Below are 18049 nucleotides of genomic sequence, written 5' to 3'. Positions count from 1 at the left end.
AAGACTCATTGATGGAGGTGGGGAGGGGGAAGGCTCATTGATGGAGGTGGGGAGGGGGAAGGCTCATTGATGGAGGTGGGGAGGGGGAAGGCTCATTGATGGAGGTGGGGAGGGGGAAGGCTCATTGATGGAGATGGGGAGGGGGAAGGCTCATTGATGGAGGTGGGGAGGGGGAAGGCTCATTAATGGAGGTGGGGAGGGGGAAGGCTCATTAATGGAGGTGGGGAGGGGAAGGCTCATTGATGGAGGTGGGGAGGGAAGGCTCACTGATGGAGATGGGGAGGGGAAGGCTCATTGATGGAGATGGGGAGGGGAAGGCTCATTGATGGAGGTGGGGAGGGGAAGGCTCATTGATGGAGATGGGGAGGGGAAGGCTCATTGATGGAGGTGGGGAGGGGGAAGGCTCACTGATGGAGGTGGGGAGGGGGAAGGCTCATTGATGGAGGTGGGGAGGGGAAGGCTCACTGATGGAGATGGGGAGGGGAAGGCTCATTGATGGAGATGGGGAGGGGAAGGCTCATTGATGGAGGTGGGGAGGGGAAGGCTCATTGATGGAGATGGGGAGGGGAAGGCTCATTGATGGAGGTGGGGAGGGGGAAGGCTCACTGATGGAGGTGGGGAGGGGGAAGGCTCATTGATGGAGATGGGGAGGGGAAGGCTCATTGATGGAGGTGGGGAGGGGGAAGGCTCATTGATGGAGATGGGGAGGGGAAGGCTCATTGATGGAGGTGGGGAGGGGAAGGCTCATTGATGGAGGTGGGGAGGGGAAGGCTCATTGATGGAGGTGGGGAGGGGAAGGCTCATTGATGGAGATGGGGAGGGGAAGGCTCATTGATGGAGGTGGGGAGGGGGAAGGCTCATTGATGGAGATGGGGAGGGGGAAGGCTCATTGATGGAGGTGGGGAGGGGGAAGGCTCATTGATGGAGGTGGGGAGGGGAAGGCTCACTGATGGAGATGGGGAGGGGAAGGCTCATTGATGGAGATGGGGAGGGGAAGGCTCATTGATGGAGGTGGGGAGGGGAAGGCTCATTGATGGAGGTGGGGAGGGGAAGGCTCATTGATGGAGGTGGGGAGGGGAAGGCTCATTGATGGAGGTGGGGAGGGGAAGGCTCATTGATGGAGGTGGGGAGGGGAAGGCTCATTGATGGAGGTGGGGAGGGGAAGGCTCATTGATGGAGGTGGGGAGGGGAAGGCTCATTGATGGAGATGGGGAGGAGAAGGCTCATTGATGGAGGTGGGGAGGGGGAAGGCTCATTGATGGAGATGGGGAGGGGGAAGGCTCATTGATGGAGGTGGGGAGGGGGAAGGCTCATTGATGGAGGTGGGGAGGGGAAGGCTCACTGATGGAGATGGGGAGGGGAAGGCTCATTGATGGAGATGGGGAGGGGAAGGCTCATTGATGGAGGTGGGGAGGGGAAGGCTCATTGATGGAGGTGGGGAGGGGAAGGCTCATTGATGGAGGTGGGGAGGGGAAGGCTCATTGATGGAGGTGGGGAGAGGAAGGCTCATTGATGGAGGTGGGGAGGGGAAGGCTCATTGATGGAGGTGGGGAGGGGAAGGCTCATTGATGGAGATGGGGAGGGGAAGGCTCATTGATGGAGGAGGGGAGGAGAAGGCTCATTGATGGAAGTGGAGAGCGAAGGCTCATTGATGGAGGTGGGGAGGGGAAGGCTCATTGATAGAGGTGGGGAGGGGAAGGCTCATTGATGGAGGTGGGGAGGGGAAGGCTCATTGATGGAGGTGGGGAGGGGGAAGGCTCATTGATGGAGGTGGGGAGGGGGAAGGCTCATTGATGGAGGTGGGGAGGGGGAAGGCTCATTGATGGAGGTGGGGAGGGGGAAGGCTCATTGATGGAGGTGGGGAGGGGGAAGGCTCATTGATGGAGGTGGGGAGGGGGAAGGCTCATTGATGGAGGTGGGGAGGGGGAAGGCTCATTGATGGAGATGGGGAGGGGAAGGCTCATTGATGGAGGTGGGGAGGAGAAGGCTCATTGATGGAGGTGGGGAGGGGAAGGCTCATTGATGGAGGTGTGAAGGGGAAGGCTCATTGATGGAGGTGGGAAGGGGAAGGCTCATTGATGGAGGTGTGAAGGGGAATGCTCATTGATGGAGGTGTGAAGGGGAATGCTCATTGATGGAGGTGTGAAGGGGAAGGCTCATTGATGGAGGTGGGGAGGGAAGGCTCATTTATGGAGGTGGGGAGGGGAAGGCTCATTGATGGAGGTGGGGAGGGGGAAGGCTCATTGATGGAGGTGGGGAGGGGGAAGGCTCATTGATGGAGGTGGGGAGGGGGAAGGCTCATTGATGGAGGTGGGGAGGGGGAAGGCTCATTGATGGAGATGGGGAGGGGAAGGCTCATTGATGGAGGTGGGGAGGAGAAGGCTCATTGATGGAGGTGGGGAGGGGAAGGCTCATTGATGGAGGTGGGAAGGGGAAGGCTCATTGATGGAGGTGTGAAGGGGAAGGCTCATTGATGGAGGTGTGAAGGGGAAGGCTCATTGATGGAGGTGGGAAGGGGAAGGCTCATTGATGGAGGTGTGAAGGGGAATGCTCATTGATGGAGGTGTGAAGGGGAAGGCTCATTGATGGAGGTGGGGAGGGAAGGCTCATTTATGGAGGTGGGGAGGGGAAGGCTCATTGATGGAGGTGGGAAGGGGAATGCTCATTGATGGAGGTGGGGAGGGAAGGCTCATTTATGGAGGTGGGGAGGGGAAGGCTCATTGATGGAGGTGGGAAGGGGAAGGCTCATTGATGGAGGTGGGAAGGGGAAGGCTCATTGATGGAGGTGGGGAGGGGGAAGGCTCATTGATGGAGGTGGGGGGAGGGTAAGGCTCATTGATTGGAAGTGGAGAGGGGAAGGCTCATTGATGGAAGTGGAGAGGGGAAGGCTCATTGATGGAGGTGGCGAGGGGAAGGCTCATTGATAGAGGTGGAGAGGGAAGGCTGGCCCATGTAGTCCCATCCAATAGAAGAGCTACTGGAGATCAAATTGCTGAAAAAGTGAATGCTGGTTCTGACAGAAAGGCGTCAGAACACACAGTACATCACAGTTTGCTGTGTGAGGCTATGTCGCTGCAGACCGGTCAAGGTGCCCATGCTGACCATTGTCCAAAGCCAAAAGGCACCTACAATGGGCATGTAAGCATCAGAAATGGAGCATGGAGCAATGGAAGAAGGTGGCCTGGTCTGATGAATTCAAGAATGGTTTGGGGAACACAACAAGAAAATTGAGGCGTTGACTTGGCATCCAGATTCTCCAAATCTCAATCCAATCGATCTTCTGTGGGATGTGCTGGAAAAACAAGTCTGATCCATGGAGGCCCCACCGATCTGCTACTGACGGCTTGGTGCTAGATACCACAATATACCAATAGAGGTCTAGGAGTCCATGGGTGGTCATACGCTTTTGGCTGATCAGTGCATTCTAATGGCATATTTGACCTTTTGCCTGGAATTTAGTTTTAAAAAGGAAAAAGTAAGCAGTGGTCACCCTCCCTATTCTCTTGTTTACCTACCACTGCCCTTTGACCAAAATGAACGGTCAATGTATTACACACTGCCCTTAGATGGGGCCCCTCCCGGTACAATTCTGGCAGACATCAGATTCCTAGAGCTTTTATCTGGGAAGCTTGACTTTCAGAGAGTAAACACGAGTTGGATTAAATCGATTATACGGGAGAGGTAACAAAAAGCCGCTCTTGCAGAGACAGGCAACGCTGCTGGCACAGTGACAGCAGAAGATCCCAGGCTCTAATTGCCGACTTCCACCTTGGACGGGTTTCAGGTTAATTACAGGTGCGGAGGTTATCAGGCTCACAGACAGAATATACTAACCTTGGCTTTTCCACCATCGTAGTAATCAAAGCCATGTCCTGTGGGGATAAGAAAAGGGTGATGAATACAAAAAAAAAAACACTTCTGGTTGCGAAAACCCAAACAAAATGAAAAGTGCACACAGCCCAACACAAAATTTCTACCATTAACCCGACTCAGGGGACACGGCCTGCCGCGAGGCTGGAAATTTCATTCAAGCGTTCCAACACTACTAGCCAAGTCTCAACAGCTGACGGTGTACTTAATTCAAGAGGGATCTCTCAGAGTGGCTGCTACCTGGCATTGCTGAGTGTAAGAGCACCTGACTCAAGGAAGCTGGGTTAGTTCCAGGGTATAGCTTCAGTATTGCTGCGGGATCTACAGTCAGACAATACTTGCCTCCAGCACTGGACAGGAGCCAAGTCTCAGCCATCTTGACAGGTTCTCCTCAAAACATGACCTTGAAACCATATAAAACTGTCCTGCAAGTTTCATGGTTTGAAGGTCATGTTTTGAGGTGAATCTGTCAAGATAGCCAAGACTTGGCTCCTCCCATCTCTGGAGGCCACTATTGTCCTTGGCCTGCATTTTTAATGGTTTCAAGGTCATGTTTTAAAAACCTGTCAAGATGGCTGAGACTTGGCTCCTACCCTTTCTGGAGGCCAGTATTGTTTGACTGTAGATCCCGCAACAATACTGAAGCTATACCCTGGAACTAACCTGGCTTCCCCAAGTCAGGTGCTCCTAGACTCAGCAGTGCCAGGTAGCAGCCATTCTGACAGATCTCTCTTTAATTAATAACAGCTGCTACCTGCCACTGCCGAGTCCAGGAGCACCTGACTTGGGGAAGCCAGGTTAGTTCCAGGGTATAGCTTCAGTATTGCTGCAGGATCTACAGTCAGACAATACTGGCCTCCAGCACTGGAGAGGAGCCAAGTCTCAGCCATCTTGACAGGTTCTCAAAACATGACCTGCAAATCATGAAAAATGCCGGCCAAGGACAATAGTGGCCTTCAGAGAGGGGATGAGCCAAGTCTCGGCCATCTTGCAAGATAGCGGAGACTTGGCTCCTCCCATCTCTGGGGGCCACTATTGTCCTCGGCCTGCATTTTAAATGGTTTCAAGGTCATGTTTCGAGAACCTGTCAAGATGGCTGAGACTTGGAGACTTGGCTCCTACCCTTTCTGGAGGCCAGTATTGCTTGACTGTAGATCCTGCAGCAATACTGAAGCTATACCCTGGAACTAACCTGGCTTCCCCAAGTTAGGTGCTCCTAGACTCAGCAGTACCAGGTAGAAGCCATTCTGACAGATCCCACTTTAATTAAGAACAGCTGCTACCTGCCACTGCCGAGTCCAGGAGCACCTGACTTGGGGAAGCCAGGTTAGTTCCAGGGTATAGCTTCAGTATTGCTGCGGGATCTACAGTCAGACAATACTGGCCTCCAGCACTGGAGAGGAGCCAAGTCTCAGCCATCTTGACAGGTTCTCAAAACATGACCTGCAAATCATGAAAAATGCCGGCCAAGGACAATAGTGGCCTTCAGAGAGGGGATGAGCCAAGTCTCGGCCATCTTGCAAGATAGCGGAGACTTGGCTCCTCCCATCTCTGGGGGCCACTATTGTCCTCGGCCTGCATTTTAAATGGTTTCAAGGTCATGTTTCGAGAACCTGTCAAGATGGCTGAGACTTGGAGACTTGGCTCCTACCCTTTCTGGAGGCCAGTATTGCTTGACTGTAGATCCCGCAGCAATACTGAAGCTATACCCTGGAACTAACCTGGCTTCCCCAAGTCAGGTGCTCCTAGACTCAGCAGTACCAGGTAGAAGCCATTCTGACAGATCCCTCTTTAATTAAGAACAGCTGCTACCTGCCACTGCCGAGTCCAGGAGCACCTGACTTGGGGAAGCCAGGTTAGTTCCAGGGTATAGCTTCAGTATTGTTGCGGGATCTACAGTCAGACAATACTGGCCTCCAGCACTGGAGAAGAGCCAAGTCTCAGCCATCTTGACAGGTTCTTCTCAAAACAGGACCTTCAAATCATGAAAAATGCAGGCCAAGGACAATAGTGGCCTTTAGAGAGGGGATGAGCTAAGTCTCAGCCATCTTGACAGGTTTGATTACCTTCAAAGCATGAAAATTGCATGCCAATGACAATAGTGGCCCTCCAGAGAGAGGAGGAGCCAAGCCTCAACTATCTTGACAGGTTTGCCTCAAATCATGACCCTCAAACCATGAAAACTGCAGGGCAATGACATTAGAGGCCCTCCAGAGAGGGGAGGAGCCAAGTCTCAGCCTTCTTGGCAGGTTCTCCTCAAAACATGACCTTCAAATCATGAAAAATGCAGGCCAAGGACAATAGAGGCTTTCAGAGAGGGGGTGAGCCAAGTCTCGGCCATCTTGACAAGTTCTCCTCAAGAAATGACCTTCAAACCATGAAAATTGCAGGCCAATGACATTAGTGGCCCTCCAGAGAGGGGAAGAGCCAAGTCTCGGCCATCTTGACAAGTTCTCCTCAAGAAATGACCTTCAAATCATGAAAATTGCAGGCCAATGACATTACTGGCCCTCCAGAGAGGGGATGAGCCAAGTCTTGGCCATCTTGACAGGTTCTCCTCAAAAAATGATCTTCAAACCATGAAAATTAAAGGCCAATGACAATTGCAGGAAAATTTTCATGATTTGGAGGTCATGTTTTGAGAATAAACTATCAAGATGGCCGAGACTTGACCCCTTCACTCTCTGGAGACCAGTATTGTCCGACTGCAGATCCTGAAGCAATATAGAAGTGTACTATACAAAGAATAAAATTCTTACATGTGTATTCATAAGTGCTGTAACCTATAAGAGCAAATTTAAAATACATCATGAACTTGTGTGACTTTTACAGACTAAATTCTGATTGGTTGGTATAGGTTAGTATGCTTGAAGCAGTAGTAAACCACTGCACAAAAAAAAAAAGAAAAAAAAAACACCTGTAAGACAATGGCATACTAGCACATTATGAAATGCTTACCTTAGAACGAAACCCTTCCGATGGACGTTTAGAAGATATTGATTTTACCTACAGGTAAACTTTATTATAGGCCTTCTAGGCTTACCTGTATGTAAAAATCACAAAGTGGGCTTTACTACCGTTTTAAGAAGTAGAGCTTAAAGATGGTCTATACTTTTTTTAGTTATGTACTCCATCGGACAAAGTACTACATGTACAAAGTGTTTTCTAACCCTAGTTACTCCTGTGGTCGTTCTGACAACAGCTAGGAAGGAGACGTCGAGACAACGGCTAGGAAGGAGACGTCGAGACAACGGCTAGGAAGGAGACGTCGAGACAACGGCTAGGAAGGAGACGTCGAGACAACAGCTAGGAAGGAGACGTCGAGACAACAGCTAGGAAGGAGACGTCGAGACAACAGCTAGGAAGGAGACGTCGAGACAACAGCTAGGAAGGAGACGTCGAGACAACAGCTAGGAAGGAGACGTCGAGACAACAGCTAGGAAGGAGACGTCGAGACAACAGCTAGGAAGGAGACGTCGAGACAACAGCTAGGAAGGAGACGTCGAGACAACAGCTAGGAAGGAGACGTCGAGACAACAGCTAGGAAGGAGACGTCGAGACAACAGCTAGGAAGGAGACGTCGAGACAACAGCTACGAAGGAGACGTCGAGACAACAGCTACGAAGGAGACGTCGAGACAACAGCTACGAAGGAAACGTCGAGACAACAGCTACGAAGGAGACTGCTGATTCATAGCTGCAAATTGTCTTGAGCGTGATCACTTTTCTGAGACAAGCAAAGGTAAAGAGAATGTAGAGGCCCACACGCTCCTCTTCTTTTGCCTTCCTCTTGCTGGTCTCAGAAAAGTGCTCACACCCAAGACAATCTGCAGCCTTGGACCAGCTGTTTCCTTTATAGTTGTTGTCAGGGGTTAGAAAGCACTTTGTACATGTAGTACCTTGTCTTATAAGTGCTTTCTAACCCTAGTTATGCCTGCAGCTGTTCTGACAACAGCTTTCAAGGAGACGGCTATGGGAGTCGGGCACCCCTCTTTAGTGGACCCCCCAATGTACACTTGTTCTCATTACAAGCTGAGAAGACCCAAGGAAAGACTCCACCAACAAAACACACTCAGTATGTGTTTCACATTGGAGGGAAAGGCAACAGGCAGAGTAGCAAGAAGAAGCTGAAGGTGGCAGATAGAACAGAAAGATGAGGCAGCAGACTGGATAGGAAGGAGAAGCAGAAGACACAAGGAGTTTGAGCAGGAGGGAGTAGCAGAAGACACAACAGATTGAGCAGGAAGAAGTAGCAGAAGACACAGCAGATTGAGCAGGAAGGAGTAGCAGAAGACCCAACAGATTGAGCAGGAGGGAGTAGCAGAAGACACAACAGATTGAGCAGGAGGGAGTAGCAGAAGACACAACAGATTGAGCAGGAGGGAGTAGCAGAAGACACAACAGATTGAGCAGGAAGGAGTAGCAGAAGACACAATAAATTGAGCCGGAGGCAGTAGCAGAAGACCCAACAGATTGAGCAGGAGGGAGCAGCAGAAGACACAAAAGATTGAGCAGGAGGCAGTAACAGAAGATACAAAAGATTGAGCAGGAGGGAGTAGCAGAAGACACAACAGATTAAGCAGGAGGGAGTAGCAGAAGACACAGCAAATTGAGCAGGAGGCAGTAGCAGAAGAGGCAACAGAAAGGAGAAGCAGAAGACACAACAAATTGGACAGGTGGGAGAGGCAGAAGACACCGCTTACTTTGGACTCCTAATACGATTAAGAAAACACCGTATTGTACCCTTCGTTATATTTCTATTTATACTTCCTATGGTCACAGTTATTGAAAAACTCCTTGTAGAACATCTACAAAGTGTCATGTGCAAACATTCTCTAGGACTCTTCCTGTTCATGTTTATTAGGATAGGACAGAAGTAAATGTGCAATATTGAGAATTGGTAATATCTTCTATAATTTAAAACAAAAATAAGAGCAATATGTCTGCATTGGCCAATTGGAATTCCTTTAACGCATAAAACGAAAGAAGAAGGCGGCGCCCCTGAGTGCAATATCAACCATTTAACAACATTTATAACTTCTATGAAGCGGTCTCATCCGGACATCGGTCTGACGAAGGAGCGTTACTGTACATGCTCCGAAACGCGTTACGGCCCGTGACGTCACTACTTTCCTTCAGTCCACCGCGACCTCGGCTTGTTCTAGGACCTCCCCTGTTGAGCTGCACACTGTTTCTTCTTCCATCTCCCAACGCTGCTGGACTGCTTCCGGGTGAGACAGCTTCGTAGGAGCCCCGTGAACGTACCCTAGTGATGTCTTCTCATGCCTGCTTTTCTTAAACCGTTTCTTAAACATTATGTAAGTGACCCTCGATTTTATGTAATAAATGGTTGACCTTGCACTCAGAGGCCCCTTCTTCTTTCATTTTATGTATTCTTCTGGAGCGTGCTTCTGCTCTCTGGAAGAGCAGCCCTGGGGACAGTAAGGATACCATTCACCCACACTAAAGGTCAACTTTGGGGGCTGAAGAGTTCGACTGCTCCCACAGAAGAGCCCCGTGATTCCTATATATTCCTTCAATGCATGCTATGCCATCAAAGCTTGGCTTCTGTCCTCACCCTCCAGCCCGGTTGTCCTGACCTTCCCACCTCCCCCTCCCGTGAAGGATAACACATACCAATTAGCTTGAGCGTCAGTACGCAGTGAGGCATAGTCCACTTGATATCGTAGTCATCGGTGGCGGTGTAGTAGTAGCCAAACAGTAGATAACCCTGTCCAAAAAACAAAGCGTGATTACCTCAGAGACGGGAGATAGGAGAACATTACACTGAGAAAGGACAAATAGAACCTTCATAGAATCCAGGCAGATCAGATACAACCTTTCACCCAGTTCTCCTCCTTCACCGGGATCAAAAGTTCAGCTTTCCCCCTGTTTCCTGATAAAGTCCAAACCGAAGCAGCACTCCTCAGTCCCTGACCTCACTGGTGGGTGCTCGAAGGGACTCCTATGGATGGTGCTGTGCCAGAACCCCAGCGCTCCAAACAAACGCATTTCACGTGCAACATCATACAAGTCATAGAGGTCTCGCAGGGACCCTTACTCAAGCCAACATAACATCACAAAGGCACCTTGGAGGAGACCCTGCATAACATCACTAAGGAGGAGACCCTGCATAACATCACTAAGGAGGAGACCCTGCATAACATCACTAAGGCACCTTGGAGGAGACCCTGCATAACATCACTAAGGAGGAGACCCCGCATAACATCACTAAGGCACCTTGGAGGAGACCCTGCATAACATCACTAAGGACCCTTGGAGGAGACCCTGCATAACATCACTAAGGAGGAGACCCCGCATAACATCACTAAGGAGGAGACCCTGCATAACATCACTAAGGAGGAGACCCTGCATAACATCACTAAGGCACCTTGGAGGAGACCCTGCATAACATCACTAAGGACCCTTGGAGGAGACCCCGCATAACATCACTAAGGAGGAGACCCTGCATAACATCACTAAGGCACCTTGGAGGAGACCCTGCATAACATCACTAAGGAGGAGACCCCGCATAACATCACTAAGGCACCTTGGAGGAGACCCTGCATAACATCACTAAGGACCCTTGGAGGAGACCCTGCATAACATCACTAAGGAGGAGACCCCGCATAACATCACTAAGGAGGAGACCCTGCATAACATCACTAAGGCACCTTGGAGGAGACCCTGCATAACATCACTAAGGACCCTTGGAGGAGACCCCGCATAACATCACTAAGGAGGAGACCCCGCATAACATCACTAAGGAACCTCGGAGGAGACCCCGCATAACATCACTAAGGAGGAGACCCCGCATAACATCACTAAGGAGGAGACCCCGCATAACATCACTAAGGAACCTCGGAGGAGACCCCGCATAACATCACTAAGGAGGAGACCCCGCATAACATCACTAAGGAGGAGACCCCGCATAACATCACTAAGGAGGAGACCCTGCATAACATCACTAAGGAACCTGGCTGGCTCGGTTGCGCAAATCGACATATAGGTACATCGGTTCACAGGAGTGGTGCTGGGTGGCGCGCTCCCATCCTCACTAGGCAGCAGGGATGCCAATCCACAGGACTGGAGGCCGCGATTGCCGCCTGACACCCGCGATCGCTCCCCGCTGAGAGAGAAGGACGGTCGGATGTAGTAAACACAGCTGACCGTTCTTCTCTCTGGAATGATCACAGAGCTCCTTCTATATAGGATCACAGATCTCTATGGTCATTTCACAAGCCACGACCCCCCACAGTTAGAAACACTCCCCTAGGCTCACATTTAACCCTTTGATCCCCCCTGGGTTAACCCCTTCCCTGCCAGTATCAGTACAGTGACAGTGCATATTTTTAGCACTGATTACTGTAGTAATGTCACTGGTCCCCCCCAAAAGTGTCAAAGATGTCAGTTAGGGGTCCGATCTGTCCGACGCAATGTCGCAGTCCCGCTAAAAATCGCAGATCACCGCCATTACTTGTTAAAAAATAAATAAAAAATGACATAAATCTTTCCGGTAGTTTGTAGATGCGATAACTTTTGCGCAAACCAATCAAAATACGCTTACTGGGATTTACAAAAAATATGTAGCAGAATACAAATTGGCCTAAAATTATGAAAAATTTGAATTTTAAAATTTCTTTTATTGGGAATGTTATATAGCCGAAAGTGAATTTTTTTTTCAGCATGGTCGCCTTTTTTTTTTTTTTGTTTATATAGCAAGGAATAAAATAAAAAAATAAAATAACACAGGTGATCAAATACCACCAAAAGAAAGCTCTGTTTGTGGGAAAAAGAGGACAAAAATTTTATTTGGGTACAGCGTTTCATGTCCACGCAATTGTCCGTTAAAGTAACGCAGTGCCGTACCACAAAAAAATGGCCTGGTCATTAAGGGGGGAAATCTTCCGGTCCAGAAGTGGTTAAGTTATCCATTTTTTTCTGATTGCAATCATGCGGTAAATCTGAATATCCGTTCACCCTGATTGGCCCAATCTCTACAATTAAAATAATGGTAAAGTCTCTTTTTATTTTTTTTAACCAGTTCTGGGCCGGAAGATTTTCCCCCCTTAATGACCAGGCTATATTTTGCAATTCGGCACTGCGTTACTTTAAATGACAATTGCGCACGCTGTACCCAAATTAAATTGTCTTTATTTTCCCCACAAATACAAATTTCTTTTGGTGGTATTTGATCACCTGTGCGATTTTTATTTTTTGCGCTATAAACAAAAAAAGAGCGACAATTCTGAAAAAGTAAAAATATTTTTTCACATTCTGCTATAAAATATTCTCAATAAAAAAAAAAATACATGAACGTAAAAATCAAATGTTTTCATCCTTTTAGGCCAATTTGTATTCTGCTTCATATTTTTGGTAAAAAAAAAAAAAAAAAAATAAAAAATAAAAATTCGCAATAAACGTATATTGATTGGTTTAAGCAAAAGTTATCGCGTCTACAAACTACGGGAAAGATTTTTATTGTTTTTTTTTTTTTTTTTTTTACTAGTAATGGCGGCGCTCAGCAATTATTAACGGGACTGCGACATTTCGGCGGACAGATTGGACCCCCGACTGACATTTTTGACGCTTTTATTTTATTCATCTTATACTGAGATTACATTACACACAGGTGGACTTCATTTACTAATTAGGTGACTTCTGAAGGCAATTGGTTCCACTAGATTTTAGTTAGGGGATATCAGAGTAAAGGGGGGTGAAAACAAATGCAGCCACACTTTTCACAGATTTATTTGTATTATTTATAATTTTCCTTCCACTTCACAATTATGGCCACTTTGTGTCGGTCTATCACATAAAATCCCAATAAAATACATTTACATTTATGGTTGTAACATGAGAAAATGTGGGAAATTTCAAGGGGTGTGAATACTTTTTCAAGGCACTGAATATAAATGAAGGCCTCCCAATGGAAACTTTGTGTGTGCCACCATCTACAGTGCCTTACAAAAATATTCACACCCCTTGAAATTTCCCACATTTTCTCATGTTACACCCAAAAATGTAAATGTATTTTATTGGGATTTTATGTGATAGACCGACACAAAGTGGCCATAATTGTGAAGTGGAAGGAAAATGATAAATGATAGAAATAAATCTGTGAAAAGTGTGGCTGCATTTGTATTCACCCCCTGGAGTCAATACTTTGTAGAAGCGCCTTTCCCTGCAATTACAGCTGGGAGTCTTTTAGGGGATTTCTCTACCAGCTTTGCACATCTAGAGAGGACATTTCTGCCCATTCTTCTTTGCAGAATATCTCATCTCTGTCAGATTGGATGGAGAGCGTCTGTGATCAGCAATTTTCAAGTCTTGCCACAGATTCTCAATGTGATTTAGGTCTGGACTGTGACTGGGCCATTCTAATACATGAAACCATTCCATTGTAGCTCTGGCTGGATGTTTCGGGTCATTGTCCTGCTGGAAGGTGAACCTCCGCTCCAGTCTCAAGTCTTTTCTTCTAAGATTGTCCTGTATTTGGCTCCATCCATCTTCCCATCAACTCTGACCAGCTTCCCTGTCCCTGCTGAAGAAAAGCATCCCCACACCATGATGCTGCCACCACCATGTTTCACAGTGTGCAGTGTTAGTTTTCCCCCACACATAGAGTTTTGCTTTTAGGCCAAAAAGTAGAATTTTGGTCTCCTCTGAGCAGAGCTCCTCCCCCACATGGCTTCTCCCAAACTGCAAACAGGACTTCTTATGTCTTTCTTCCACCAATGGCTTTCTTCTTCTCACTCTTCCATAAAGGGCAGATTTGTGGAGCGCACGACTAATAGTTGTCCTGTGGACAGATTCTCCCACCTGAGCTGTGGATCTCTGCAGCTCCTCCAGAGTTCCCATGAGCCTCTTTGGCTGCTTCTCTGATGAATGCTCTCCTTGCCCGGCCGGTCAGTTTAGGTGGACGGCCATGTCTTGGTAGGGGCCCGGCCGGTCAGTTTAGGTGGACGGCCATGTCTTGGTAGGGGCCCGGCCGGTCAGTTTAGGTGGATGGCCATGTCTTGGTAGGGTTGCCCGGCCGGTCAGTTTAGGTGGACAGCCATGTCTTGGTAGGGGCCCGGCCGGTCAGTTTAGGTGGATGGCCATGTCTTGGTAGGGGCCCGGCCCAGTCAGTTTAGGTGGACGGCCATGTCTTGGTAGGGTTGCAGTTGTGCCATACTCTTTCCATTTTCCCATGATGGATTGAACAGCGCTCCGTGAGATGGTCAAAGCTTGGGAGATTTTTTTATAACCTAACCCTGCTTTACACTTCTCCACAACTTTATCCCTGACCTGTCTGGTGTGTTTCTTGGCCTTTATGATGCTATTTGATCACTAAGGTTCTCTAACAAACCTCTGAGGGCTTCACAGAGCAGCTGTATTTATACTGAGATTAAATGACACACAGGGGGACTCTATTTACTAATTAGGTGACTTCTGAAGACAATTGGTGCCACTAGATTTTAGTTAGGGGTATCAGAGTAAAGGGGGGTGAATACAAATGCTCCCCCCACACTTTTCACAGATTTGACGCGTTTCGTCAAACGTGACGTCTTCAGAAGCTTCTGAAGACATCACGTTTGATGAGGAAACGTGTCAAGTTGGGATGCATGCCAAGACTTGCCTATCTGTAGGTGAAACGCACGCCGGTCTCTGGTGGGGCTGAGCTACCTGGCTCCCTGTGGTTAATGCGGTAGTCTACATGGGAGAGTCCTATATAGGACTTTTTTATTGCATAAAGTTTTTAGCCCTGTTGGGAATTTTTTCATATACAAATAAAGACCACCTTATGTTATCACATGAAGTGGAGGTTGCTCTGTTTTTTTTTTTTTTCTTTAAAGCTTTCCTGCAAAACCATCTCTGAAGCTTGGACCCTTTGAGGTAGGGGAGGAAGCATCCCAGGACATGCCATTCGGGTCATAGTGACCACACAAGCCCCTTTTGATCCAATTGCTGTAAGGTAAGGAAGATCAACACCATCCGGTGAGTGGGAATTCTTACACTCAAATGCACCGGGTGGCACCTGACTCCCTGCATCCATCCATGGTTGGGATACACTGATCCAGCACGATAAGAGGATCACACTGTTATGAAAGGACACGGAGGGAGTTGCTCTGCTTTGTGGGGTTGTTCTTTTTTCATTTCTATCATTCACCTAGACTTCCTTTATTGGAGTCCCAACATGACGCGTTTCATCAAAATTGACGTCTTCAGAAGCTTCTGAAGACGTCACGTTTGATGACTGAACGTGTCAAGTTGGGACGCAAGCCACGATGTACCTATCCATAGGTGGAACGCACGCCGGTCTCTGGTGGGGCTGAGCTACCTGGCTCCCAGTGGTTAATGCAGTAGTCTACACGGGAAAGTCCTATATAGGACTTTTTTATTGCATAACGTTTTCAGCCCTGTTCGAAATTTTTTTATATAGAAAAAGATTACCTTAAGTTATCACACGAAGTGGAGGTTGCTCTCCGTTTTTTTTATATCTTTCCTGGAAAACCATCTCTGGAGCTTGGACCCTTTGAGGTAGAGGAGGAAGTATCGCAGGACATGCCGTTCGGGTCAAAGTGACCACACAAGACTGTTTTGATCCAATTACTGGATCAACACCATCAGGTTAATGGGAATTCTTGCACTCATTAAAAACGCACTGGGTGGCACCTGGCTCCCTGCATCCATCCATCCATGGTTGGGATACACTGATCCAGCACAATAAGAGGATCACACTGTTATGATGAAAGGACACGGAGGGAGTTTCTCTCCTTTGTGGGGTTGTTTTTTCATTTCTATCATTCAGCTGGACTTTATTGGAGTCCTAACTTGACGCGTTTCGTCAAATGTGACGTCTTCAGAAGATTCTGAAGACGTCACGTTTGATGATGAAACGCGTCAAGTTGGGACGCATGCCTGGACTTTCTTTATTGGATTCTCTAAGCACTATAGAGGTGTATGGTGTTGCACAGATAATTTTACTTGATAGGTTTATGTTGTATATGGCTTAGGCTGATGGTGCACTACATATATAAGCAAGCGCTGTTATCTGCTTGGAGCAAAGCATCTGCTGGAGTTACAATGTATTCAAAATGTTACACACTGACGCTGAGCGCTAGGTCTTACCAGCTGGAAGCAGAATCCGGTTATCACCGCCGTGACCGTCCTCCCCATCAGGCGCAGGATGAGGAAATGTAAGACAACGCATAATAGCGAGTGATAGAGCTGAGAGCCTAAGGAGAGAGAGAGAGAGAGAGAGAGAAAATTACAACCCGACACCGGTCACCAAATACTCAACCAATCAATGCCACCAAACTCTTATAAAAGGATTACATAACAGACCATTCATAAAGCAGCAGTCCGGCCCATTTATAAAGTACAGCGGGAAGCAACAGATGCTCTATATCAGGGGTCTCCAAACTTTCTATATAAAAAGGGCCAGATTTCTGTCCTTCAAACTTCAGGGGGCCGGAATGTGGCCATTAAGAGTCAAAGATTCTGATGTCAATGGGAGGAATAGTGCCCCATCATTGGTGTCAGTGGGAAGAATAGTGCCCCATCATTGGGGTCAGTGGGAGGAATCATGCCTCATCATTGGTGTCAGTGGGAAGAATAGTGCCCCATCATTGGTGTCAGTGGGAGGAATAGTGTCCCATCATTGGTATCAGTGGGAGGAATAGTGTCCGACCATTGGTGTCAGTGGGAGGAATAGTGTCCCATCATTGGTGTCAGTGGGAGGAATAGTGCCCCATCATTGGTGTCAGTGGGAGGAATAGTGCCCCATCATTGGTGTCAGTGGGAGGAATAGTGCCCCATCATTGGTGTCAGTGGGAGGAATAGTGTCCCATCATTGGTGTCAGTGGGAGGAATAGTGCCCCATCATTGGTGTCAGTGGGAGGAATAGTGCCCCATCATTGGTGTCAGTGGGAGGAATAGTGCCCCATCATTGGTGTCAGTGGGAGGAATAGTGCCCCATCATTGGTGTCAGTGGGAGGAATAGTGTCCCATCATTGGTGTCAGTGGGAGGAATAGTGTCCCATCATTGGTGTCAGTGGGAGGAATAGTGTCCCATCATTGGTGTCAGTGGGAGGAATAGTGTCCCATCATTGGTGTCAGTGGGAGGAATAGTGTCCCATCATTGGTGTCAGTGGGAGGAATAGTGTCCCATCATTGGTGTCAGTGGGAGGAATAGTGTCCCATCATTGGTGTCAGTGGGAGGAATAGTGTCCCATCATTGGTGTCAGTGGGAGGAATAGTGTCCCATCATTGGTGTCAGTGGGAGGAATAGTGTCCCATCATTGGTGTCAGTGGGAGGAATAGTGTCCCATCATTGGTGTCAGTGGGAGGAATAATGCCCCATCATTGGTGTCAGTGGGAGGAATAATGCCCCATCATTGGTGTCAGTGGAAGGAATAATGCCCCATCATTGGTGTCAGTGGGAGGAATAGTGTCCCATCATTGGTATCAGTGGGAGGAATAGTGTCCCATCATTGGTGTCAGTGGGAGGAATAGTGTCCCATCATTGGTGTCAGTGGGAGGAATAGTGCCCCATCATTGGTGTCAGTGGGAGGAATAGTGCCCCATCATTGGTGTCAGTGGGAGGAATAGTGCCCCATCATTGGTGTCAAAAACAATAATATATATAATTTTTTTTTTTTTTTTTTACTTTGTTTAGGGGTTCTAAAAAAAAAAATATTGTAACAACAAATGTCAGAAATAGGCCTGGTCTTGAAGGGGTAACCACTTAAGGACCAGGCCTATTTCTGACACTTGTTTATAAGTTAAAATCAGTATTTATACTGATAGATATAGATTATATATATATATATATATATATATATATATATATATATATATATATATATATATACACACATACATACACACACACTTTTTTTTTTTTATTTATTTATTTATTTTAGCAGAAACCCTAGAGAACAAAATGGAGATTGTTGCATAACTGGTAGATGTGATATCAAATACATGCTGCAGAATACATATTGGAATAAATTGATGAAGAAATTTGATTTTTTTACATTTTTTTTTTTATTGGATGTTTAATAGCAGAAAGTAAAAAAATATATATGTATATATTTTTTTTTTTTCAAATATTTTTTTTTCCCAAAATTGTCGCTTTTTTTTGTTGATAGCGCAAAAAAAAAAAAAAAAAAAAAAAAAAAAAAAAAAAAAAA

General features: G+C 47.4%; 1 protein-coding gene across 1 annotated transcript in view; it reads right to left on the bottom strand.

Annotated features, from left to right (window-relative positions):
* Positions 1-18049, bottom strand: part of LPCAT3 (lysophosphatidylcholine acyltransferase 3) — a 68787-nt gene that overhangs the window by 29079 nt on the left and 21659 nt on the right. Inside the window, exons 3-5 of the mRNA XM_082268268.1 lie at positions 15984-16090; positions 9507-9600; positions 3835-3872 (exon numbers count right to left, since the gene is read on the bottom strand). Coding sequence (XP_082124394.1) covers positions 3835-3872; positions 9507-9600; positions 15984-16090 — 239 coding nt within the window. The remainder of the gene's footprint in view (positions 1-3834; positions 3873-9506; positions 9601-15983; positions 16091-18049) is intronic.

This window comes from Pelophylax lessonae (assembly GCF_965119305.1).
Source record: "Pelophylax lessonae genome assembly, chromosome: 9".
In the NCBI taxonomy this organism is placed as follows: Eukaryota; Metazoa; Chordata; class Amphibia; order Anura; family Ranidae; genus Pelophylax; species Pelophylax lessonae.
The sequence above is the reverse complement of the archived record's forward strand: the minus strand, read 5'-3'. Positions and strand labels throughout refer to the sequence as shown.